This window comes from Bombus huntii, chromosome 1 (genome assembly GCF_024542735.1).
Source record: "Bombus huntii isolate Logan2020A chromosome 1, iyBomHunt1.1, whole genome shotgun sequence".
NCBI classification, from domain to species: domain Eukaryota; kingdom Metazoa; phylum Arthropoda; class Insecta; order Hymenoptera; family Apidae; genus Bombus; species Bombus huntii.
In genome coordinates, this window is record NC_066238.1 from 21,951,484 (window position 1) to 21,979,083 (window position 27,600).

At 33.3% G+C, this 27,600-nt stretch overlaps 4 protein-coding genes, 2 long non-coding RNA genes and 1 pseudogene across 11 annotated transcripts in view; 4 read left to right on the forward strand and 3 right to left on the reverse strand.

Moving 5' to 3' along the window:
* Positions 1 to 20,033, reverse strand: part of LOC126865603 (katanin p60 ATPase-containing subunit A-like 2) — a 57,284-nt gene extending 37,251 nt beyond the window's left edge. The window contains exons 1-5 of one of the 6 annotated variants that reach the window (XM_050618344.1): positions 19,627 to 20,033; positions 19,179 to 19,249; positions 19,049 to 19,105; positions 18,565 to 18,762; positions 18,356 to 18,435 (exon numbers count right to left, since the gene is read on the reverse strand). In XM_050618344.1, the coding sequence (XP_050474301.1) occupies positions 18,356 to 18,435; positions 18,565 to 18,762; positions 19,049 to 19,105; positions 19,179 to 19,249; positions 19,627 to 19,689 (469 nt within the window). In that variant the 5' untranslated portion in view covers positions 19,690 to 20,033. Of the gene's footprint in view, positions 1 to 18,297; positions 18,445 to 18,564; positions 18,763 to 18,897; positions 19,554 to 19,626 lie in introns of those variants that run through there. The other 5 variants (XR_007689600.1, XR_007689604.1, XR_007689599.1 and 2 more) reach the window with 5 other exon arrangements.
* On the forward strand, positions 3,108 to 4,305 carry LOC126865930 (uncharacterized). Its single transcript, XR_007689732.1, has 3 exons — positions 3,108 to 3,388; positions 3,526 to 4,172; positions 4,271 to 4,305. It is a non-coding gene; the product is annotated as an uncharacterized LOC126865930 (long non-coding RNA).
* Positions 4,887 to 8,519, forward strand: LOC126865490 (dual specificity tyrosine-phosphorylation-regulated kinase 1A-like). The gene is made up of 4 exons (XM_050618064.1): positions 4,887 to 4,934; positions 5,492 to 5,577; positions 6,432 to 6,556; positions 7,624 to 8,519. The coding sequence occupies exons 1-4, from the start codon at positions 4,924 to 4,926 to the stop codon at positions 8,158 to 8,160; spliced, it is 759 nt and encodes a 252-aa protein (XP_050474021.1). The 5' UTR covers positions 4,887 to 4,923; the 3' UTR covers positions 8,161 to 8,519.
* Positions 10,968 to 12,985, reverse strand: LOC126865627 (adrenodoxin-like protein 2, mitochondrial). Its single transcript, XM_050618390.1, has 4 exons — positions 12,481 to 12,985; positions 11,967 to 12,079; positions 11,670 to 11,802; positions 10,968 to 11,302 (listed from the first exon to the last, which is right to left on the reverse strand). Exons 1-4 carry the CDS (start codon positions 12,627 to 12,629, stop codon positions 11,212 to 11,214), a joined length of 486 nt encoding a protein of 161 aa, XP_050474347.1. The 5' UTR covers positions 12,630 to 12,985; the 3' UTR covers positions 10,968 to 11,211.
* Positions 13,344 to 15,542, forward strand: LOC126865743 (survival of motor neuron protein-like; annotated as a pseudogene).
* LOC126865595 (vacuolar protein sorting-associated protein 4-like) lies at positions 15,528 to 18,294 on the reverse strand. The gene is made up of 4 exons (XM_050618332.1): positions 18,200 to 18,294; positions 17,845 to 18,013; positions 17,267 to 17,466; positions 15,528 to 17,116 (listed from the first exon to the last, which is right to left on the reverse strand). The coding sequence occupies exons 2-4, from the start codon at positions 17,896 to 17,898 to the stop codon at positions 16,756 to 16,758; spliced, it is 615 nt and encodes a 204-aa protein (XP_050474289.1). The 5' UTR covers positions 17,899 to 18,013; positions 18,200 to 18,294; the 3' UTR covers positions 15,528 to 16,755.
* LOC126865814 (uncharacterized) lies at positions 18,037 to 22,380 on the forward strand. The gene is made up of 3 exons (XR_007689683.1): positions 18,037 to 18,065; positions 20,154 to 20,240; positions 20,992 to 22,380. It is a non-coding gene; the product is annotated as an uncharacterized LOC126865814 (long non-coding RNA).
* Positions 22,381 to 27,600: the final 5,220 nt, after the last annotated feature.

Sequence of the window (27,600 nt, forward strand, 5' to 3'; positions counted from 1 at the left end):
ATTCTCGCGCGCACTCGACCGCTTAAGAGCATCGTCCAGAGACGTTTCCATCATACACAAATAACTTTGTTTTTCTTCTTGCAGTCGGAAGCGTGGAGAATTCGATGTTTCTGGCTGATCTGTTGTTTTATCATTTGCGCGGCATTTTTTCGCGGTTAGAAGAAAGATGAGATTAATATCTTTGTGGTATTTTGATACTTATCGATCTGCCGATAATGTCGGTGCTGGTAGGGGAAAGCGTAGTTGAGAAGAAGCGCGCTTTTTCGATAAATTATGAATTATGGCTAACGGTAATTCACGCAATTTACATAATCTAGATGGAACAGACGCTTTTCAAGATCGCTTGTCGACTCATTTATGTTTATAATTTTCAGGAGAAGAAAATCTAAACCTTGAATATATTCAATTCGAATATGTACTGTAGCCTAAATTCGGGTCTTTTTTCGGCTTTCAACGATATCGATTTTGTCTCGATTGACCTCCTGCCGGTTTACGTGCTTTTATTCTTCCTCCTTCTTCTTCTTCCGGTGTCCAATGATTCCTTTGAAAATCGACGCGGTTCGTACCGAAGCGTACGCTTCCGATGCGGAAAGTACGCGATCGAAGCGCGTGGCTTCTGACCGGAAGCGTAGCCTTGCAAACGCGATTAGATTGCATTAGCTACGAGACTGAAATTAAATCTCGAGTCGGAATTGTATTTAATTTTCTTCGGGAAGTTCGATGCCGGAATCGAAAATTAGACGATTGAATAGGGATTCCTAGTTGATTTTAGACGTCCCTCTTCCTGTAACTCCCACCGAACTTGCATTGGGCGTTGTTCGCAGGCTTGTCGTGCGGCAAACCGTTTCGCAAGAGCTTATTTGCATTTCCTCTAACTGCGGTTCGCATAAGACGCGTCAAAGGAATATTGACTACTATCTATTAGGTCAAATTTTTTCACTATTTTCTGCTTCTCGTAGGATTGTAATGTTACAGTACCGGTAACACGAAGCTTGATCTACGGCAAATAATAAAATATCTTTGAGATTAAAAAATATAAAGATTTGAAAATTAGGACATTTGAAAGTTTGTGCTTACTCGACTGAATTGCTATTAAGTGACGTTTAAAAATTTTAATCACAAGGTTGAAAGTAATATAGTTGGTAATTCTAAGGAACACCTATCCTCAGATAGATTGGTATACACACGCGAGTCGACCGTATTCTCCGGAAATGAAAACAACTACATCCCTGGAACCTGGAACACGTGATTTTCCGCATATCCATTAAAGCAACATCGGTCAGTGACTCGTCTACGGTGCAGTCGCTAGACTCAATTAATGACCACGTTCTGGTCGTAAATATAGAAAAGGCAGCGAGATATTTTAGTTTGTTGGCTAACTGGGCTGAGGTTGGGTCAATGTTTCTGTGGATTTCATTTACCTCTTCCGGCCTCCTTATATTTTCTGAATTCTTACAATTTCCGAGATACCAGTTCATAGCAAATTGATTCTTATTATGGCGTAGGATATAGTAAATCTTATTGTCTAAAAATACAGGAAAAGATTTCATAATTATTATTTTTTTTAACATTTTATTCAAGCGTTTCTTAAGACATTTGTTCAAAGAGATGTCAGGTTATAAAAAATTGAATCAACCTCCCCAAAGCTCCTTAACCTCTTGTTATTTTTGATAAATCAATAGCATTACGCAATATATACCGTGTGATTTCCCTAGACGATCTAGTAGCACTCTTTTTTACAACCTTCTTTCAAAACGAGAAACAAGAAGAGGATTGACCAAATATCATTGTCATCGAAGCGCAGAGACGCTCCGGTGATTCTTATCTCCATTCATCTCTCCGAGTGAAACTATTTGACGTCGCCTTGAATAGGCTCAGACAGTTTTGTCGGGGGTCCGTGTCGTCGCCTGTAGTCAGCTCGCACGATCGTGAATGGAAAGACTCGTATAAAATCAAAGGGCCGACAGACTCTTCCTGCTTAGACGAGATCAACGAGATCTCGTTCAATAGAGAAGTTACCTTCTCGACCGCCGGCGCCGTATTACCCTTCAAAGTCACCGGAAAGTCATATAAGCCAACCGATGCAGCCTAACCTTTATCCTAGCCTAACCTAGATAAAATAGGTTTCTCTTATTCCATCTGAATTTCTAAAGAAACCAAGACTTGATTTCAGTCTGGTTAAAAGCTTCGCTCGATTAAAGCTGTTTTTCAAGCAATAACCTACTTTGTGAATTTCATGCACGCGAATCCAAGTATGTATGCGGCAGAAATGAAGCTTTCGTGCATGTCTAATTGTAAGTTGATGCGAAACAATGCGCATGCGCCGAAATCCCACCACTTTGCGGACCCACATTGTGCCTTTTATCAAGGCGCCTTGTTTGTTTACTCTTCTCGAGCTAATTCTTCACTATTATTATCTACATTATTTTCACTGGCTAACAACTGGTTGGTCTGCAATTGACGAACCAATACAAATTTTTCGTTACGTGCATATATTCGAAATTAAATTATCATGTATTACGGGCAGTTACGATAGAGTGACACAAAGCAATCTGTGTTTGAATGCCTCCACTCGTGGACAATATCGATATAACCTAAATGCGATAAATCGCGAACGTTTGATTCGACTCATGGGAAATTTACGCGTTTTTGAATCGTTCCGAGTCGCACGCGAAATGCAGGTCAGAGAACCGTCTAATATTTATTGTTGAGATCGTGGGCTTGATCTTAATGGCGCGGCGGCACGCGATTCTTTACCAACTATGCTCCTTAACTCCAGCTCTCGACCTTCTTCCCTATTCAACTAGCTCGAGCAGTGAAATTGACTCTGCATGCCTGTGATTTTGGCAGGGAATGGGAGTCGAGTTCGTAGTGAATGCACATTGTGTATACGTGTTTTAGGTGGTTTGTGTGAGTTTGTTGCGGAGATTCGAGACATTTATTTAACTTCTTTATCATATTCGAGCCTGTGCGATATAACCATATCTTAAATGTAATAAGTTTTATTTTTTATTGCAAAGTTCTTGAAATATATAATGCACACAATAAGTGTATAATATTTTATATATATATATATATATATATATATATATATATATATATATATATATAAATTATATTTAAGAAGTTTGGGATAGTTTAAAGATGAAATAAATTGCTTTTTAAGTTTAATCTCTTACTCTCGACGAAATCAAGTTTCTCTGGAATTTGGTGGAGTTTAAGATTTGATATCGGTGTCGTAGGAGTTATGTGACACTTTAAGGTGGAATAAATCTAGCGAGGAGTTTAAGGTGCGGCAAAGGAGCGTGGAATGTTGCAATAGAAATTTATTGCAGTGTTAGTGCATTGGTAGATTGATCAAATTTACGTGTAGCGTGGGTAACCAATGGTAAATATTTTGCAATGTGTATAATTTCTCAGTAATCTGAGGTTTATAAAATCTATCGACAACTAATGGAAATTGTTGATTTAACAGATCAATTTTAAATTCCTCGTTAATCTAAATTTTTTTAATCCTATTTACAGCTAAACCTTACGACGAAAAATTAACGAAGTGGAATAAAAATGGCATTGTGATTCTTCTCGTCGTGTATCGGTGTCACATCAAATTTAAGAGACAGTTTTACTTGCGGATGCTGCGTGTTACGTTGGTGAAGTCGACGAAAGCGTAAAATAGGAGCTCGTCCGAAATACACTAACGCGGAAGGTTAAATTTAACGCAAAAGGCCGAGAAATTAGTCTAGAACTCGAAGTTTCATTGGTACGACGCACTTGAAACGCATTCAAAGAGGTCGGCGACCTCGAAAGGGGATGAACGCAACTGTTTCGTGGGAATTTCTTATTGTGGCTTATTTGGATGAAGCTGCTTTAAAATCAGCGCTGGATTCGTCTGTTTTTTGCCCGGAAATCATAAAATGTTTAGGCCAGGCGACTCCATGTACAGAAAATGTTATGTCCACTTTTTACGTCCGTAGAATTCAACTCTTTACTACTATGCACTTCTTCTCCAAAAAAATATCGCGTTTCAATATTAAAAAAAGTTTCAATAATATACTATCCATTAGAAGAATGATAACATGATAACCTTACAAATTATTAGTATTAACAAATTCTTATTGTCGTATAGAAATGCCAACTATTGCTTCGGTAAAACAAACAAAGGAATTTTACAGGTAAATTTTACAAATTACAAGTCATCTTATAACGCAAAATACGACGTGTAAAATTGTCTCAATTTATTAATAGTATTAATAAATTATTATGATAAAAGATGCAGGAATCTTAGCCTCATGAGAAATTAGAGATGAAAATTAAAGATTAAAGGGAAAAGATTAATCACTGGTCCTCCTAAAAAGATGCAGTCCCATGGATGGATGGTTGTGCGAGTATTAAAGCAGCGCAAAACCGTTCCCCGAATTCTCATCCCGGACGTCGTACGACCAAAGACAAAAACAACTCACTCGAGGGCATTGCGGAGAGACATTCATCGAGGACACAATAGTATTATTCCAGGAAGTGCTAGTTCTTCCTAGATTCCGGTTACAATGTTCTTAACGCGTGGAAATTAGTCTTGACCAGGAAACATCTATAACGGCATGTATTTTCTGCCGTGATTGTAAATCTGTTTGGAACATGCGGTTTGTCCGTTAATCTAGGCGCTGTTGTTCAATTGAGTCAATATTATTTGTTGGTAGATTAGTGTGTGCAAGAGCGCTCTATCCATTATTGACCAATTCGAGCACGTATTGGTAAATTTCACACCGGCAATTACGGTGAAATCGTTCGTGGTCGCTGGAAATTAGCAGTATCGTTTGCGGTCGTGAGCTGATTGACACTGCGTGAGCGGGGAATTATGTGAAGCAGCTTTGCTTTGTCGTTTCATGCATTTAATAGGTTTGCGGCGGTGGACAGAGTTTGTAAAAAATGAAGACAAGGTAGAAAAAGATTATTTTTCATTTTTTACTATTAGATTATTTTCAAAGTGATCATTTCAGTGAAATATGATTGACAAAAAATAAGATCTATAATTGAATCATTATAGAAAATAGAATAATATTGATAATAAAGAAATAAAAATCAATTATAGAATAACATATAATAATAATAATAATAATAATAATAACAACAACAACAACAACAACAACGACAACGACAACGACAACGACAACGACAACGACAACGACAACGACAACGACAACGACAACGACAACAACAACAACAACAACAACAACAACAACAACAACAACAATGTGGATAGACTTTATGTTTACTTTTATATGTATAATGATACTGTTTGATCCTTGAATTAAAGTTAAGATTAACGTTGCGATTATGATTATCCTTTGTCTGACTAAATATATTTGAAGTATCAATTACAGTAGAATTTTTGAAAGATTCTTGGCTGTTAAACAAAAAACTGGTTCCTTTATATTTCGCTCAATTATCATAGAATCGTGAAACTGACTTTCACTTCAAATTTTGTCTGTTTCAGGAGTAACAAGTACCTGCAAAAATCATCCATCAGCCGGATATGTGCTGTCGGAGGGTTTTTCATTAGCATTCCCGTCTTTCTAACTGGTAAGAACCAATTCCTTCAATTCTGTCAACTTTAACCTTTTGAAAGATACTAGTACATAAGTTATACGTTTAATTTTTCTTGAATTCAGGCATGAATCTAAAAGATACTGTGAACTATCTCTGAGTGTATGAAATCAGTTTAGAAATCCAATGGAAATAAAGTTAATTTTAACGCCGAATAGTCATTATTTTTCTTAGAAAAATAAAAAATGATCGTCTTTTAGAGAAGTTTTAACAGATTAATTTATAAAGAGCTGAAACAGAATATTCATGTCATGCATGAATACGGCTGGTGGATGGATCGAGATCTAATCTAAAGTTTACGTTGTGTCATGCTAGTTTACACAGCTATCATTCGCTCGATCGATCGTTAAGCTGTTGAACTCGATTCAAGACGGACATTTTGACTCTGTTCAGAAGAAAACTGCGTTTTAATAAATTTGACGGAATAGAAATTATGATAGACTACAATGTTTTTTTAATTATATCATAAAATTTATTTATTTTTTTTTAATGTCATGTTAGAAACTTCAAATACTGTCCAAAACTTCGAACGTAATCGTTTTAGAAATTTGTAAATTACTTAACGACCAAAAATATTGAATTCTCTATTGTCTGAAGATAGATTCTCTATAATTTAAGTAATTTATTCGTCGAGAATTGATATATAAAGACTTAAATAATAAATTAATTGAAAAATAATTTGCAACTAGTATTGAAAATTTCAATTAAAAGCATATGTATATAGTTTACGCTTCGAGAATTATATGTATTGAGAATATGTATTTGCGCCGATTCTTTGTCCCGCTTGTTATGGCATACGTGTTATAATGATCCTCTAACAATGCTTTCAGGTATGATATTGTATACATTCATCCAGTTTCATTCGACGCCGGCAATCGTTACGTCGGTTTTCATAGGCCTTGGCATCGTGTTTTGTGGATGCGCAATGGTCCATAACGTCTTCGTGTGGCAGAGGGTAAGAACATATCGCTATTAAAAAAGAAAACGAACACGTTCAAACACGTCTAAATCATCTTTTATGTGTATTTTACCCGGAAATCATTTTATCGTGAAATTTTGTTTTTCAGAGTTACCATAATTTATCTGGTAGAGTTCATAAAAATTTTTCTGAAATCAATTGCAAGCTTTTAGGAAACCAGGATTTTTCACATTTTTAAGAAGCGTTATAATTATATTGCGGATCTTTATACGTTCGTGCGAAATTGAAAAGTACGCAAATGGCGCAAAATGCATAAAATGCGCTAAAATATACGTATATAAGAAAACAAATCTCTATTAAAATTTTATTTCTTTGATTATGTTCGTAAAACTACAAACTTGTATAAAAATACGCATTCTAGTTATAAATGTTAAAACATTCGATCTAGTCCTTATCACATTCATGAAAACCTCCATTTAACCATTCGTTGTATCAACAAACATTCATATGCAAAACTTACCACCTACCACATCCTCCGCGTATTAATATAATCCCCTTTTATAAATTATACACTTTAGAATGAACTGGTTGGGTCAGAGTCATATAAGCTTACAAGTTCTCGAGGAGTTCTACCGAAGTTACATTTACGTTTGCATAATTTCACCGAAAAAGATACTCTGTAGAATGACAGGTTCGTTTGTTTATGTGATCCGCGATCGCAACTATTTCAAGGGGATTTTATAAATAACCATACACACGATATTCAGTGTATTTTCGTATTCTCGTTTATTTTGGGGAGATTTGTAAAACTGTTGAACAAAATAATTGAGTAACGATTATATTTGCCGAGAAAAAGTCTTTTTCTCTGTACCCCTCCTTCTACTTCAAGCATGTAGTATAATAAGACAATAAGATTGACAATGGCTGAAAGTAATCCAAAAGAGTTTTCACCATGGTTATCGGTAACGAAAAAGATTTGAATCATCTTTAATACTTATTCGTAACTAGAATCATTTCAACTAAAATGTAAATTCTTATATTATAACTTTTTTAATTTGTTATGGCCCCTGACTACAACCTAACCTATCATTCTTATTTCGTAGGAGAAGACGAATGCCGTGAAGGCGTTAGCGCGCGAACAGTGCGAAGCGGCGGTACAGCTGCAGCGTCAGCAGCAGCTGCAACAGCACCAGAACCAGCCCCAGCTACAACAGCAACAACAACTACGTGGCCCGTTAACCATCCACCATGCTGGCTGCCCAACGAAAGTCGGGCCCGTGACGAACCAACTAAATACCAGCCACGCAACGCACGGCCGAGCTGCACAGTACCAACACTATCATCACCATCATCATCATCGACACGTGTCAATGTCCCCACCGCCCTTGTTGCTCTCATCGCCAGCTCCGATCGCGGCGACGCACAATCATCTGAACGTGAGCGGACACAGAAACGTGGTTACGCCACCGGATACACCAGCAGATAGATCGCCACCGAGTCCTGGAAATAAGCTAAATAGATCGCAGCATTTGCCACGGGAAGCAACCGGCAGCGTCAGTCCTGGTCTTCCGGCTGCCACATTGGATCTAAGTAGCGCAGCAACCACCAATAGTCCGCATGAATTGTCCACGTTAGTTTAGAAATTTGGTCCGAACATTATATCTTCACATAGGATTGGAGATTAATAGTTGATAGTTAATTTACACATCGATCTTTTTATTTGTAAATTGGGTCGTGGTTTAGAGTTGGTTTGTAAAAATTCGGTCCTAATTGTTAAATGATGAATATTGATTAAGAATAATAGGCATTGATGTACCAATCTTTTTTTAACTTATATACTTGAGCACACGCATTGGAGATTTCACTTTTATTCAGTGAAACAGCAACTTCATTACTCGCTTATTCAATACGGCAATTGCATATATTTCATGGACATTTTAACAATGTTTTGAATAATTTCTAACGGTACAATTGTGATGAAGTGAAAAAAATCGTGATAAGAAACAGAGAGAAAAGTTGCTCGTTAATGAATATTGACCAGAAATAAAGTAATTTCTAAAGAATATCCCGAAGACGTCGTAGATATTACGAAAGGAATGATTAATTTATACCCGCGTGTATCTTGCCATTACCATACTATTATTATTATTATTATTATTATTATTAATATTGTTAGTAGTACTCGATTACATTATTATTAATATTAATATTATTGCCTTATTATTATTAATGTTATGGAACCTCTAGTCCTAGGTTACTTTCGCTGCCACGAAAGGATAAGATTTTCGAACTTTTTACTATTACGTGTAATTCAAGTTTTCCTGTTGCGCATGCGCAGTAGAAAGAAAGTTAGCGGAACTCAAATCTCGAACTATAGAGAGTTGAAAAGTAGTAAAAGTAAAAAAGCACGAAGAACATTTGTATTTGTGCTGGATTAAGTTTGATAATTGAAAATTGAGTTTGATGATAACATTTTTTTCGTATTCGCTTTGGTAAATATTAGTTTTATTTAAAATTGAACAAAGCATTTTATGTTTTTCAAATACGGTACATAATCGTAATATCGAATTTTGTAAACTGATAGTAAGAAACTCTATAATTCGAGACTGGAACTTTGATCAAGTTCACATTGAACGTAAACTGACTTAATTTTGTTATTTAAGCGTGTATACTATACGTGTTTGTTCCTTCTTCTCTTGTGCGCAGGCTATAGCTTAATTACTTCCAATAAACGCAGTTATATCGAATCAATGACCGATACAAATTTAGATATTAGGATTATTTAAACAAGAGATTAAAAACTAAAAAGTATTCTTTTTTTACTGCATATGTACATATGCAATATGAACGACAGTTTGTGTAATAATATGTACCCCTCTTCTTAGTTTACTTTTGTATATTTTGCGACATTTGATATTAATTTTATGAGCAACGTACTTACACTTTATCTTTGTAATTAAATGTGAAATGAAAGAAAAGAAATGACATGAGAAAAGGAAATTCGATGTACGAGTATATACGAATTGACGGAATTAAAATTTAACGCTATATTTAAATAGAAGACGTGAAATATCTTGTCATCTTAAAATAACTTCCTAATAATCATTCCTATTCTTTTACATAAAAACATTTTTCGACTGTAACTTAAGAAAAATGTCTGCTAACGTGAAACGTGCCAGAAAAAATTAACAACTTCCATTAAATTGGCAAATTTCTCATTAATATCGTAAAACTCGCGTTTACAAAGATCAGATCAGTGTACATAATATACAAAACAAATGCAGAATATATAAATATAGCACATACGTTCTGAATTATATTCGAATTGGGCAGGGTAACCAAGTGAAAATATGTAAATTTCACGATGTGTAATGTACACTTTATCGAACTTGTAAGTAGTGTAGAAATAGAATATTTTACACGTAACAAAATATACAAACGACAATACACAAGTTAAATTATTTGTTAGATCCATGTATAACAAGCATAGTACAAAAGTGTTTTAGCTTTATGTACTGGTAATTATGAGAAATACCAACTTAATAGATGTATTTGGTATGTACCTAGTTAAGAAAACAATAAATTATTCTGAACAGATAAAGCGTTTAGTAGCTTGTAAAGTATGAACTTTCGAAAACGTAAGTATTTTATATCTAAGTAGTTAAGAAACGCGAGCAAGGGAAATCAAACAAAGGAACAAAGTTTTTTTGTTTAAAAATATTTAATTTGTTGTTCTATTATCCGAGGTTAGAAGCGATAATGTACAAAATCTGAATAAATAAGATTCCTCAATATTATTGAATTTTAATTCTAGGGTAAAGTAATATATCCGCATATTTTATTTATATACAATATGTATAAATAATGATGTGATTTGACTAATTTTGTTGAAAGAATATTTGTACTTTTTACGTAAAACTTCAGTCTTTTACAAACTTTCTTGTAATTAATAAACCAGTAAAAACAATATTAATAAAATCTATTAAAATTATAAACAAACTCATAAGTTTTAATTTTAGTCCTTAAAGGTTGAAATATTTTGCCCCAATGTCGAGACACTTGTTTCAATCCAAAACATTACTATACTGAATCGATAATGTTGCATGTGCCACGAAAATGATGATAGTGTCAGATAACTTGTTGTGAAACGAAAAAGCATTGCATGTACATTTCTGTTGTTTTGTTGACCATGAGTTTGATGATCTTTTAAACTTGCCCACAGCTAAGAAATCAAACAGTATATCTAAACGAAATTAATTTCAAATTATTTTTTAGGTTCTAAGCTTTTATCTAATCTTTCAGAAGTTGCAAAATTTATTCCACAAGAGTCTTTTTTATCATAACCAAGTACACATCTTAAAACCATTTAAGTCTTCCTTAGTAATTTCTTCTTATCTTTAATAGTAACGAAAATAATTTAGATGAACGTTTTAAAATTGACACCCTGTATATTAAAAATAAAAGATATATTTTCTTCATAATTGGATAGGCTTTTTACAATGGCAATGTACAAATATCAAAATTGCAATTATACTATATAACATATGTATATATATAAGCTTCACATTTAAACACAAGATTCTTTATTATATTTTTTTAATACCAATATTTTAATAATTATAACAAGGGTTTTTTAACAAGAGATGTATAACATTGTATACAAATTTTCAAAAACCTATAGATAATTTCAGTTATGCTCTTGCATCATTAATTGTTGATGGAACTCTTACCTCAATTCCATCTAGTTCCTTAGACATTACTATTTGACAGCCTAGCCGTGACCTGAAATTAAATATTATATAACTGAATATGTCAATAAATATATTTATTGCTATACAAATTAATACTAATACACAATAAGATTTCTATTTATCCATTTGAAAATCAACATTGTAAATATGCTAATTCCAACATAGATTCGTAATGATTATAGGGTCATAAATAAAAAACTATGAAAATTTATTATAATTTCAGTTTCGTAGTATTCAGAGATAGCGATTTGAAATTCTACATTGAGATGCAGATTTCGAAATACCCAATACTAACCTGTTTTTACATAAATTTACAAAGAAAAATTCACTTTATAAAATATTAAAAGGTAATAGAATTAATAATGTGAATGATTTGATACTGATTATTATGAACTCACGTATCTGTTAATTCATATGCTAAATCCAACATGTCTAATTCTTCATCTGTTGGTTTGTCAGGAAGTGCATCATAAACTTCTTTCGAAAATATTAAATGGCACGTACTACAAGTTAATGTTCCTTCACAAGCACCTATATCAATTATATTTTAATATTACAACATACTTATATAATAAAGTATCAAAAGTTAAAAATAATAAGAATATTAAACTCGATAAAAATGAAAATTTTCAAATATTTTCTACCTCAAAATTATTTATTTTAAATTAAGTAAATTATGCTTCTTTAAAACATACCATATCCATCTAAATCAATTTCATTATTTACTACTATGTCTAATATAGTATCTCCAACTTTCCCTGTTGCTTTGATTCTCTCTCCACTTGCTTTAACAAACGTTATATTTACTCTGAAAATAATATTTATGAAAGATAAAAATTATCTCAATATAATTATTTTCCTTATTTTTTGTGTTTCTTCAATTAATCTTCTCTTAATTATACCTTAATTATATGTATCACTTATGATAATAGAAATAATTTAAAAATAAGATATACTTGTCTTAATAATACATAAATAAAATTCGTATATCATATATTTATAACAGTGTTATATTTTTAGTTGTTCACTGTCAATGTTGTTCTTATTAATACTATGTTATTTTTCTAGATGTTATACTCCTACAAAGAGAAAAATTTCTTAGACATTATTATTAGCATTATTATTTTGACACCAATTTTATATTGGAAGGTAAGTACTGAAATTCTATTAAAAAAAGAAGGAAAGCACAAGAAAATTTGTATCACTTACTCTTGTTTTTCTGAAAGTGGTTGCGTGGTCGATATTCCTCTTGTTGCCTGCAAAAAGGGTAACGTTGTGTTGCTTGTATATTTTGAATAATTTGATGCAATACCGAGAATTGATCTCGAAAATTTTTGTAATTGATTTACTAACGCCATTCCACTGTCATAAATATCATGAGTATGGGACACCCTGACCGAACATCAGATAAGTATTGCGGAAAATATCAATTGTAGATCAATTGTACTTTGTACAGAAACTTTCACGGCATTCTTCGGCTGCTATACTGCCGACGTTCCTTTACTGTGATAGGTTATAAAACGGTTCCTAACACAAGTGACGTATCTCTACCGGACACGTGCTCTTCGGGCCACACGTTTTATGATACAAGACCAGCAAAATGATCAATATGTAATTTTACATATCTTACATTTTTTCCAAATGAAATATTGTTTTTATTAAACGTTTAAAACCTCAGGCAACATTTATTTCATCTGATTTCAGTTTTACAAATATATATCTATAATACATATCTGTATAAATTACGGTCTGGTTATATCAAACAGGGACCGACACTCGCTAGGGAAAACTGCCCAAAAATTGAATCGTAAAAACCAATATGAAAGACAACAAATTTCTCGTTCTGCGGAACAAATAGAAATGAGCAGAGTATCTTTATCTTTATCTGAGACATTCAAAGCGTATCACGCATACGCTAAACCTGAAGAAAACTTTCTTGTCTTCCATGTTCATTTTTCCCTTTTCATTTCCATATAGAAGAAACCATATAGAGGTTTCTTCTATATTTATTTATATGTTCGTGATTGATGCTATTGACAACATACAACTAAGGGGAAATACGAATAGTAATAAATAGATGTATAATTCATTATGCAATTTTATAGAATTAAATCTTATTTATCTTCAGATATAAAAACTATATTTACCAGCTGAAACACTAACGCATATGCAGTATAATATAATCTACTTAACAATCTCGTTTTAGTTATAATATGTGATTAATTCTTTTGCTATTTCGCTATAAACAGTTTTTTGTGCATACAATATTTTTTTATAGTATTCTAATATATTGTTAGATATTGTAAAGAAAGTAAAATACAGTTATTGAAGTGTGGGAACATTCAATGTTAACCTTGCTTCAAAAAATAATCTTTCGAATGAATGGGGAATAGATTTTTAGTATTATAGTTGGTATAATGTCATCATTGTTTACAATGTGTTAGAGTTAAAGAAATGAGACAAATTAATATTTCAGAAGCAAATTCAATATTTAAATGATGTTATTTTAAAATGGCAGATGATATGAATGTTCTTTTTATACGAGGAAATGGAAACGTATGTATGGTAATGGAAACGTAATGGTTTTAACATTATTTTAGTACAAGATCTTAGCATAATAGTAATTAACAGTATCCATTACCTTTTAGTCAATTTTTGAAAAATGACATATATGATAATTTGCAATAGTTTGATAATAAAATACTTGTATCGATATTAATAACGTATAATTTGCTATCTCAAAAGGATACAGACACAGCCAATGATAATGTTTGAGACGATAGTGCATTAATAGAAGCATATGATAAAGCAATAAATTTAGCAAAAGAAGAAGTTATCAAGCGAATGGGAATGGATGTTGGAAATTCTCAACCGAAAGAAAACCTACAAAATCTTAAGCAGCCTAAACACGCAAGTAAATTACACAAGGTTGTGATTTTGATAGAATATTACAAATTTGATACAGAATATTATTAAATATATTGATTAAGAAGCAAATTATTTTATTTTGCTATTTACTTATATTTATTTGTATACACATCTTTTCTCTATAGAAATGGATCATAGGAGCACCTTGTCGTGCAATATACTCAGAGGATGGAGAAATTTATGAAGCTATAATATCAAAAATTTACGAAAACAATGGCACGTGTGTTGTAAAATTTGTAGGTAATACCTTTAGCATGATGGTTATGTCAATTAAGAAATGTACTAAAAATACATATATATATATATGAAGTAAAGGCTTTCGCATAGTCTATCACAGTGTCATTCAGCAGGTTCTTAACTCGGCAGGAGTACCTGTCAATGTCTATGGAGAGACCCGTGGGATATAGGGTCATGAACCATAAACATGCATGTTACTTATTGTTCATTATTAGCTGCTTGGAATATAATTCTCCTCATTAGACGAGTGATTATTACTACATATATCAAGGCAAACATTTATACATATACATTTATGCATGGGAAATTCTAGTACATTGCCTGTAAGGACAGTAACTGAATGTCACTCAGCCATTCTATTAAATGACAAAAATTTCTTTTACTCTGTGTTTAGGCTATGGTAATACAGAGAAAGTCGAGTTGAGTTCTCTTTTAGAATCAGAAGGTTTGCAAAGTCAAATAGCACAACAAAAGAAAGCTTTGGAAGAGAAATTCAATGAAGAGAACGACGAGACTTGTGAGACTAATTTTTCTACGAATGTAAATTCGAAAAAATATAATGTAGAAAAAATGGATTGTGCACATCACTTCATATCGGGACCATCTTTCAATTCGATGACTGATATAATGCCACCTGCACCTCCTTTACCACCACAATTAATGGCCGAGTAAGTACAATTTAAAAATTCTAATGAAATGCTGAATACTTCTAATATTAATAAGTAATTTGGAATAAGTTTAACATTTTATTTGGAAAAAAAAAATACGAAATTTTAATAAAATGTACTAGATTACCAGATAATGATACAGACGCACTTTCAAGTATGTTGATGTCATGGTATATTAGTGGTTTTCACACAGGTAATTATTTCATATAAGTATTTTATTGTATATTAAATTTTCAATGGACTATGTTATTTCTTTTGTAGGTTATTATCATGGTTTGAAACAAGCAAGAAACAATCAAGAGAACAGGAAGAAGTGTTGATTATATCAATTTTTTCAATAACAATATAACGATAATATAAGATATAATAAAATATAAAACTCATTGTATTTATTTACTTCAATTATTTGAAATAAAGAACAGCTTTATTTTCATATAAGACTTTATTTTTTTAAAAATAATTACTAAGATAAGAAAAACTAAAAAACATATTTTTGATAAAATACACTCACATATATATGTCGGGTTATCATTAGGATTTAAGGCGCGTAATGATCCTTCGTTTGAATTAGCCATTGTTTTACGAAACAGAGAATATATTTACGCGAATAAACAAGATTTTACAAAATATTATGAATAATGAGTTTAATAAATAATAAGATTAACAAACGATAAGTTTAACTAATAATTAGATTAAAGATTAATAAGTTTAACGAACAATAAGAGGAACGAATAATATGTCTTACGAATAATGAATTTAACGTATAATGAGATTAACGATCGATAGGTTTCACGAATAATGAATTTAATTAACGCTATTAACAATGTTCCGGGGTTCAAACGAATCCACGGTCAACGGGATAACTCTTTACTATGTGTAGAATAATTTTAAACACAGAATACAATTGCTGAGACACTCGGTAAATTGCTCGATGTATCACTTTCCAAGGCGATCACACGAATGAATATCTGATGAAAATCTTTTTCGCTATCCGACTGCATTTGTTTGTTATATGCTCGCTGGAAACATCGAGAAGGTTCCAATCGTTGTTGCTAGGCAATTTCTGTCAAAAGTTTGTTGTATACTCTTTGGAAACATCGAGAAAGATTCAAACGCCGTTACTAGGCAGTTTCTGTCTGGAGATTGATTCCTAATACAACGTGTGTCCCATTATATCGACATCTCTAAAGTACAATTCTATGCGATTTCTAGGGAGAACAATACAACCGATCCACACCTTCGTCAGGCAAAACGTTTATCCCGTGACCGTGGCTACGTTCGGCGACCAGTTGTCACCTCGAACTCACTTTCGCTTTCACAAATATCAAACAATTACAAATGACAATTGCTTAATTACAGTTATGATAAAATCTAGGCTAAAGCATTAGAAGGCTTCCTCAAAATTGCAAAGGGAAGGCTCCGGTTTTCCTTTCATCTCCGACATATATAATACAAGGATATAATACAACCGAACATTTTAAACTTAGCCTATAGCGTGTGCGCGCACACACACGCACACACACATGACACACACGACACACATGCGCGCACACACATGCGCGCATACACACATGCACACACATGCGAATGATTTCTCGAACGATAATCCATTTATTTATATTTTTCAATATCTGTCATTACGATTGCGTATTTATTTGTTCCGCGTATCATATTTATCTATTTGCATAACTGTAGGTGACATTTTTTTTAACAATTTTGCTAATATTTCATAACTTTTTAATTCATATTTCAAAGTGGTAACAGGTGTTTCTTTCTTTTCAAGTCTCCTCCATATCGGGCTTATTTCTAGTAGCCACGCTTGCTTACAAAGCAATTTTATATCTGCACAAGAATATCTTTCAGTACATTTTACTATGTGGTTTACAATATCTGTATTTTCTAATAAGTGGTTGCTAAGGTATAATTTGAATATACCAAGTCGAGCAACTTCATTGGGTAATGATACGTATATTTGCTTTTCGAGACGCCTGAGTAAAGCTGCATCAATGCCCCTAATAACATATTTACAATAAATATTATCGTTCTATTATACTAATAATAATGAAGGAATACTTCAAACAACACAATAACATATTTGGAATTTGGAGAAATATTACGATATTTTCTACTTAGAAAACATTGAAATAACGTGATATACGTACCAAGGGGAATTAGTTGTAGCCAGAAGAACTACATTAGAATTCTCATTAGACACTAATCCATCCAATCTAGAAAGAAGTTCTGATCTGAATCTCTTTGCAGGTTCAGACAATATACAGTCTCCTTTATTTGTGGCGATCCAGTCAATCTCGTCGATAAAAATAATTGTAGGCGAATGACTATAGGCAAGTTCAAATAAAACCTGTTCAGTTTAACAAATGTATTATTCATTAAATATTATATTCGAAATTCCTTAAATTCATTGCCTCATCGCGAATATGATATCATTTCGTTTTCCAAACAACTATTCTATTTATATATAAATGACGAAAAATAAAAATTTTATACCTAGAATCTCTCCTTCATAGACAAAGGAACAAAGAAACTTACATAGACAAAGCAACTTACACGTATATACTTCTCGGAATCGCCTCTCCATTTGCTGACCAATCAAGCTGGCAGTTATGTTAAAAAAGGTGCAATGGCATTCTGTCGCGACTGCCTTCGCTAACTTCGTTTTCCCTGTTTTGTATATTTCTTGTAAACACGTACAGAAATGAAAAGAATACGAGTATCTTACCTGTACCAGGTGGGCCGTACAGCAAAATACCTTTCCATGGGGAAAACGGGCCATCAAAAGAGATAGGATACTTAAGGGGATACACAACGGCCTCCTTAACAGCGGTTTTACATTCTTCTAGGCCTATAACGTCATCCCAATGTACATTTAATTTGTTTACTACGATCTCCTGTGACGATACAAAGATATACAAAGATAAAATGGCGTCTTCTCTATATTAAGTAAGCGTTACGTAATTTGATATTTGAAGCGTTACCGAAATCACGTCATCGTCGATATACGTTGGACGATTTATCGACGGGAATTTTATCGTTTAAAAGCTTTACGATACGTATATTAATCGAAAATAACTTACGCATGAGACGTCCTCAGCAATCTTTCGTAATTCCGTATTATCTGAATAAAGCTTTTCAATGCATTTCAATATCTTCGATTGCATGGATTGTTCCATTGGGGAATATTGACGTCACTGTCATTGCGAGATTAATATGATTCGTATTGTCATCAGTTATCTTCTGCTGTAGATTCGTCTCTTTCACAGGCTCACTTCTCGCTTGTTTACTAAAAGATTTGGCTTTTGTCTCAATACTTCTACAAACACTGGATCATATTGTAATACGATACGTTGAATTTGATACGTTGTTGAATACGATACCGTTGAATAGGATACACGTTGAATACCGTTTAAGTTTAATATCGTTAAATAATTTAAATTCTTACGTTTTGCTTGCATTTGTCACTTCCCTCGTCATTTCCCTTCCAGTTATTTTCTTACACAATATGGGATATTTTTGAAATTTCATCTTGTAATAATTTTCATACTCTGCAACGATAATTTCCAAATCGATGTTGTCGCAGACCCGATGTTCGGGAGACAGACGAGCTTCCCGGAATAATACATCGCTAATGTCTATATACCTAAAAAAATGTAGTTTTTAATTAATTATAGTTTTTAACTGATTAAAAATATTTTTCGCAATGACTGAACACTATAAGATAACCATCAAACAACTGTTTTATCTCTAGGTAAGACGGGCAAAAGAATGTATTTACTATATAAATCCTCGAAGATAATTTCTTGTCTTCTGCTCTTTAATTTCCAATTTTTAGATGGATAAGAATAATTTGAATTTATATTTCATATATTTGTTTATAACTAGTTAATCTACATTATCGATTGAGTTATTCTTAACTACTGAATTACCGATGTCGAATTTTCAAATTTGGTTTCGCCTTCTCTTTCCACGATGTCCACTGATTTCTATTTCGATTGGTCACTGACACTATTCAAGAGAATTGGAACTAGGAATATATTTTAATTATAATATACTCACCCATTGTGTTCCAAATAATCACATACAAGGTATAATATGTTGCGATGACGTTCCGAAATACGACTCTCCTCCTAATATAATTATTTTTTCATTACAATAATATAAGTTTTTTCATGTAATTTTTTGTTACATTTGCGAATTCAACGAGTTACACATGATTTTTCATGAAACACGAACGTTAAAAATATTTGATACAGCCTAATTATAAAAATTGTTAGAAGCAAAAGTCATAGATACTATGTGCGAGTATCGCATGAAACGAACAGCTATTAAGAGAACTGCAGCAATATTACAAATCAAATAACAAAACACACACGTCTGTGACGTGGAAATTCTAAAATCTAAAATCTAAAATCTAAAATCTAAAATCTAAAATCTAAAATCTAAAATCTAAAATCTAAAATCTAAAATCTAAAATCTAAAATCTAAAATCTAGAATATTCCTTACCTTTTTTCGCAGATTATAAAATATCTTATTCATACTACCTTGCATCGATAAATCACCGTTCATAGTGACACTTTCAAATCGCCTATCGTTTCTCAATGGATACGAGAATTTCCGTTTATTACTTTAAAAACAACCCGTCCATTACGTTTCTCTTAAAAAATTCTTTCAACTCCGTTGAAAACCGTGCATCAAACAAGAGACAAACGATTTGTTGCCATGGAAATGTTTGGTTCACACATAAGCAACGCACAAATATAATGATAGAATAGCTGAGTGTGTGTACTGTATAGTAAGATGGATGCAACATGGAAATAGAAAGAGAACACCATGTATAGATACTTCCTGTCCTTGTTTAATCAGGCATGCACACTAGTGGACACTGACGCTGCTCGTATACCGCTGTTACATATTTCCTGTACAAGCGCGCGTCGTTAGACAAGGACGGAACATCCTCTCTCTACTTCTCTATCGCGTTTTTAGTTCGCTCACGCGCTCTGTACTTATATCTATTACATTTCCACCATAAGCAGCGGCCGTGCAGTGACTTACAAAAGTTCCGAACGGTTCCATCCTGGGCGGACGGTTAATTGCGTTCGGTACTTCGAGACAGGAAGGTGAGTACAGAATCGCTCCTCTTAGTACTCTTATTAGAAGTGTTATCATCGAATATAAGTTTTTTCAATAAATTCTTATCGTTTTACAATCTTTCTAGAATACAATGACGTCAGCAATCGATCATTTTCGCGAATTTATTGTAAATTAATTGGGGGAATATCTGGAGTTCTTTATCGGTTTCGACTGTAAAATCAGCAACTATTCGAATTTTTCATTCATAATTGTGACGTTTTCGACTCTTCCGTTGCCAAGACCCCCTTGAGAGATTTTTGGCACGTTCCATCACCCTTGTTAAACGAGTGCACATTGGTGGATATATTGATTTTAAAAACCAATACGTGAACGAGGTTTATTATCTCACTGGAACAAAGAAATCCGTTTTATTCGCGAATTTTCCGTGTTTCTTCTTAATTTTCGTGAGTGTCTGGTGCGGAGCATTATTTGAATGAACTTTTCATCGTTCAGATTATATTTCGTTTAAAAAGATTGAAATTGATGTCGAGAAGAAATGAAACAAGGTGCTCGGGCATTCCATCGTTTCCCGGGGAAAGAGAAATATGAAAAAAACGGTCGTTCTTCCTTCTGCCATTTTCGTCCATTACCAAAATGGTATGACCCAAATGTCCCGGGCCGTGAATCAATCAAGCGAATTTTGAATAATTTTTGAATAATATCCAGTTAATAATTTGTGAAACAAATTAATTTCATTTTATTGTTGGAAACAAATTAGTTGGATTTTTCTTTCTTTAGCAGTTTTCGCCGGAGTTGACCTGACGTGCTACTTCAGTTTCCATCTTCGCTTCTCGAAACTTCCAACGTCCTTGGTGTTGGAGTCTCCTTGTCCAGGTGAGTACATAGCTTCTAGATACTCGTCGCTGTTCATCCTTACGAGCCTCTCGAGCTTTAGTTGTCAATTGTTATCGTTAAAGGAAGAGAAGCTCGCGACAGATGTTATCGAACAAATCGTTTCTTCTCGAAAAGTTCGAACTTGTTCGTTGCGTTTGAATATATATGGACGGACGCCATTTTTCATGACATCTTCATGATTTGTCATGTCGTGAGTATAGCTTCTGACTACCACATGTTTGTGATTTAACCACTTGTGAAATTTGACCACTATACCGTGATAGAAAAATATTTCCAATGAATTATAAATATTTTACATTGTGAATTATAAATATTTGTTACAAATTATATCGTACTTGAGGTGAAAATGAACCATATATCTGCTTATGGAATACGAGGTAGTAAATCATTCGAAACATAATAACGATTAATTAAGCACATATACAATAACGTTTACGAATGAATATTGCGAATTATTGTATGGCTTTAATGCGGTATTTAATGTTTTGATTGCGGTCTTTGAAATGGTATCATAGGTGCTGATATAATATCGCGCGAAAAAGGAAAGACCAGTGGTTAATATTGCAGGTGCACCAGTGCGTTGCGCTCGTCGGGGGTGGTTTTGACGCCGGTGCCGAGGAGAGACGCAGAACGTGTTCGATCGACCCGCGAACGTAGCCCGTGCTCATACTGCGACAGAGTTCGTTTCAGTTAGGCTCAGTCGCTGTTTGTCCGTCGACAGCGTATAGTCGCGTCGGCCTACGATTCCTTTTTTCTTCTTGTTTCTTGCGAACTCTCTCGCAACAGCCGTTCTATACGTACGCCGCCAGTATATCGCGTGATCATCGTTCCCGTTGCTTCCCTTACCCTCTCACGTCCTTCGAAGAAGACCACCCTTTGGTTTTTCCTTGTTTGGAGGGAATTCATCGCTCGGACACATGGACTGCGAAGCACGAGGGTTGATCGAGGCATCAGCGTGATGTACTTTTCAGGTTTCATATTTTCTCTATGATACTTTCTAAGGAGAATTTGAAAGATATACATTTTTAGGAAATAAAGGTTTTTATGGAGTCATCGATAGGTTAGAATTTAATTAACTCTCTTATAACAGGTATTCCAATTTTTTAATATATAAATTTAGTTTCCTCTATGGTGTTAGAGAACACAATGCGGGCATTTTATGATATAACGAATATATTCGTATATATTTTAGTTTATTCATTCGTCAAATTTCCCTAGTAGGCCGGCCTGCAGCTCACATGCAGCACTTAGTAAAAATTTGTTTTGTTAGAGGTTGGCTATTCTTCTTGCTATAAGAATATCGTGAAGTCGTATCATATGATAAAGCACCTTCTGAAAGCTAGATGCTCGATAACGAGCCTAATGATTCTCGGTAGTTTGTAATGTCAAGCTTTGAATTGGCGAGATCGCTCTGCTGTCAAACGGCCGTCCAGCGGCGACCACATTCTTTAACCACGTTCAAGGGGTATATCACGCTACAGAAACCATCAAAGGGTTTGCAAGTTAGTTGCCTTTTAGAAGTGGGGCAGTTGGTTGTTACATGTAATCCGTAGTTGCTGGCTGTTCTCCTTAGTCGCCATACATCATAGAGACGACAGTTATAGTCGCCAGTTGTCCTTGCTAATGGTTGCTTGTTGTCGCTAGTTAGTTCTCGTTATCGTTATGTATTCCATCAATCACGCGAAATTTAACGTATGGGAATTTATTCTTCTTTATTCTTTCTGTAGGGAGATTTTTTAAGACGAGGAAAATATAGAATATTTTAAGACGACGGTAAGGTTTGAATTTAAGTAACTGTTTTATGATACAACAAAGTGGAAAGACGATTTAATTTTATAAAGTTTAGGGTAATTTTTTAAAAAACTTCGAATTTAAAAGATTCAAATAGATATCTTAAACGTAATTAAACCCTCCATATCGTAAGAAATTAAATGAAACTGCGCAACAAAGTTGATACATTTAATGTATTATTTTAAACATTTATTTAAAAACATTTATTTAAAATTTAAGTGTAGGCGTCGACGCGCGCGCGCCATTCGAAGCATTTGTCAGTTCGTTACATCTGCGGTAAAAGTTGTAACTACGAAGAAGCTTAACATATGGTGCGTCTCAAGACGACAGTAAAAAGTATTAAGAGATTTTTCGAGATTTTTTCTTTTAAGTTTCCAAGTACTTTTTCTATTTAACTTCTTTTTTTTTTTTTTTTTTGTTGCATTTTCTAACAATATTCGATAAATAGAGACGAAATATGACAGTTCTTAGTTCGGGGATTTATTGGTTCGAAAGTTACTTGAAAAGTGTTTCTGGAGTTCGTGCGGTTAATACTTTTAAACTTTTACCGAGTACGACTTATTCCGTATGGCTGGACAAATCTTTGTTGATACTGTAAGCGTAACTGTAAGCGTCCGGATATTGTCTTGTGGAGATAGAAAAATACACGAAGTATTGATTGAACTACATATTTTTTTAATTCTTTTTTAATTCTTTTAGTTCTTCATATATTGATAATAAAACGATATTCCGCTACTTTGAGCACAATATAGTAATGTTTAAATAAATAATAAAATTTACGCATTTCGTCTTCATGCGTCGATAAGAAAATGCAAAAAAAGTTAAAGAAAGATGATGCGCAGACGCGAAGTTTAGTCAGCAATAATATTTAAAACCTCTAAAATATATTGTACACATTTATTTGCAAATAAGCTCAATGAAATTGAACTGTAACTGTGTTTCCAATAATGTCTTCGATGTATTGCTCGCCATTATGTCGGATTAACAGCTCTAAGTGATCGACCTTAATCACTAAATGTCGGCCGTGATTCAGTGGTATAGCTTTACATATGACGGACATCGCAGGCGCTTGTAAGACGTCCATTGTGAAACGTTTCCAATAGCACCGTTTATGCACCGTTTATGTGATGGTGAAATCTGAATATATATATCGCTGAAATATATATCGCTTATCACTTGAGTCTGACACGATCGTTTTTAAATAGAATCACAATTTTTTATTCTTTACAAAATCAGTCTTTAAAGATTATGTGCAAATAAAATAGATAAATAGATAAATGGTTGTAGAAACTTATAAAACAGATATTACAAGTATATCTAAATAAATGATATATTTATAAATTGTAATATTTGATCTAAAGTTTAAATAAATAAAAGAGATACTCGTGACTTACAATAAACGTATTTTTTTTTCAATTTTTAAACAAAGCAAAAGTGGATAACAATTTTTCAAAATGTAAAAATCAACACAATGGTTGGTTTCTTTAATTAATCAATAACGTTTAAAGTTAATTAATGTCCAGAGTGGTTTGTACATTTTGTATTTCGCCGTATTTCAACGTTCGATGTGTAAATAGAACTTGATGCCTGAAATATCGAAAAAATAATTAAATCCGATCGTTCCGTCGAATTTGCAAATTGTATACTCGTGTAAAATCGAGTGCGCTTGTGTATGCTGATACGAAAAGTGGTAGTATATTTTTCTTTTTTCGATTATCGTTATCACTTTTTGTGTGGAAAAATTAATTCCGTGAAATGGAAGTGCAATCAATACGGCTTATCACGAAATAATAGCACAACGACGGTACATATTGGTATTGACGTCAGCTTCACAAAATTTCTCGAGTATCGCGGTCGACTATTTGGGTTAAGAATTCATTTTCAAGGTTCTACAAGCACGAGTATCTTATGGATATGAAATTTTCAGTGTACATTTTAATAACCATATTCCATATTGCATGCTGCGGTCCAAGAAAAATCCGCAGTTAATATTCTGCTAATCCCTGCTGCTTTTAAAGACCATAAGTAGTCGTCCGTAAGGTTTAAAAGATTTCGAGTAGATTTGTATTACGTATTTTATCTTCTAATTTTTAAAGAGAGGATCGTGTTTAATTAATTGAAAATGACGAAACTGTAATGGGACATTATTATCAAATATTAAACGTGGTTCCATTGGGTACTTTTATGGTCTTTGCGAGATATATATGCATTATACGTTGCTATTGGCAACGCGTAGCGATGAACGATGGAGAGCAATACCTTCGTTATCTCGTCTCGGTTGTGTACATATCAGTAATGCACAGTACTCGTACTAAATATCTTACAAATTCCATACAGATTTTCAGATTAGTTTCGAATAATACCAACACGCCCATGATAGTCAACACTATGCATAATACACTCCTAAAATGTTTCTACAAATATATTTGTCCGAATATTTTTGTCAGCTACTATATCCTAACCACGATTTATTAAACAATATATAGATTTAAAAAAGAATATATAACGATATTACTTGTTTAGGCTAGATTGGTTTAACTTGTATAGTTTTAGTAACTGTGTAAGATCAAACAAGAACTTATCGTTAGTTTGGCGAGATTTGATTACACGAAGCAACATAATTGCTTTGAAACTCAGGACAGAAAACAATGTCAACCGGTAGACGCGTTTGTCTGGTGAACGTGTAACGCGTGAATAATAGATAGCGACAATCACGCGAACGCTAGTTACAGCTGACTTGGCTTACATTGTAGCATTCAAACTAGAATATACGAGCCGTAAGCACTATTGAAAGTTCAAAGGCCGACTAGTGAGCTTCATCCTATCTCATTTTTTAATCAGGCGATGGATCGACGAATCGTATTGATTTCGAGGATTATTATAGTTCTGTGGAAATTTTAAAGCGCGGTTTGTCTAATCTTGTCTCGTTAGCTACAGACTCTTTGGCGAGCAGCCTGAAACTTGATCCAGTTTCGAGAAAATGAAAAATTCGTTTCTTCTCTTTGCTTCCCTGTTCCTTCTTTCCTCCTTTTTCCCTTTTTACATCGCGTTAAGACCCGTTAAATAATATTGACTGCCGTGGACGCTGGCTGAGAAGTGCACTTTATAACTAGCTTTAAAATCACTGACGTCGATGAGGACAAAGGTAAGTTAGAGGGTCATTTATCTGAGCTGGTGTTATTCGACCTGAACTCTGCAGCTTTTCACAGTTTCTTTCGTTTTTCTTTTAAGAGCAGAGATGTTAACTGGTCTCTTGTTACGTGTAAGAAAGTACGTGTATGTACTAAAGCTTATTTATCACCAATTGGTTGCTCAAAGTCGAGATATACATACCTATATTATATTAATACGTTACAGAAGATTACGCGTTAGTTAGCTTATGAGAATTTATAGTGTGTCACAGATCACAAAAGCAGAATGACTACTTTTTCATAAACGATATATGTATATGAATTGAAAGTTTAACTATTACGTCACATACTTCTCTCGATAAACGTCGTCGAGTGCATATTGTTAAAGAATATTAGCCATTTGAATTCAATAGTTTCGAAGATACTAATGCTTCTGTGAAGTTTTTGCAGGCTGTTAATTTTTTATTCAGATACTACAAATTTTAAATAACTTCGATTAGAAATAAAAATCACATTACATTAACGCGTAGAATGTAACGTAACGTAGATAATGTAAATATAAATTATATTACAAGGAAACAATACGGTAATTGTAGGTAATGTGAAACATTCTGGTTAAAATTGCATCCTTTGAAGGCTAGGACACACAGTACTTACGAAGTAGATTAAGTAGCAAATGGGGTACTTAAGAAAATTCATGTTGTCATTGTTTAATAAACATCTTCAGCTAATAGCTTTCTGCAAAAGCTGGTTTAAGTTATGCTAGCTTATTCCTTATTAATTGCAATTATATTGTTCGTATCTCCTAGAGGATTAACAATCCATTTTTATAATGGATAATAAAAGTAAATTCCTATTAGGTTGTCCCAAGTTTCTTTCGCTTTATAAAGAAATGACAGTTATGTTATTCTATATTATTTTATATTAAATTGGAAAAGTGCTAAAATATTTGATAAAAATGTTAAGAAATTCTGATATTGATTTAAGCGTATCGATTTATCTGCTCTTCATATTTGATCAAACAGAAATTGTTAATTATGATTTCCACTTAAAAGCGGATTGCATATTATGAGGATAAATTATCAAATTCATCTCTAATATACACATTAGAGAATCATTCATAGCCGTAATCCTGTTTACCGCTAACATTCCTGGTACTCAATCATTCATTAGGAGACTGCTCTAGCCGCACAGAATACACCTGTAAATAATTAATCGCCATTAATATTCAATCGACTTTTGAAAATCCCTCATGTGATCTATTTCATGCGATGAGAATATGTATAAATTGAGATTGCGATCGACCATCCTCAGTCGGATAAATCGAGTGATTCAAATTATAACACAAAAAAAAGTTAAAACTAGTTACATTATCTTTTTCAATTTTTATGTATTATTTGGCGGAAGAAACTTTGGTAATTAGTAAGTAAAGTTCACCTCCTTAATGTTAATGATTTTAATATGTTATTAAGCTCAAAGTTCTAAGGAATTTTCTATATATATATACATATACATAACTGTGTGCGTATATATATAATATACGTATAACAGCCAAAGTTCAGCTCTCAAG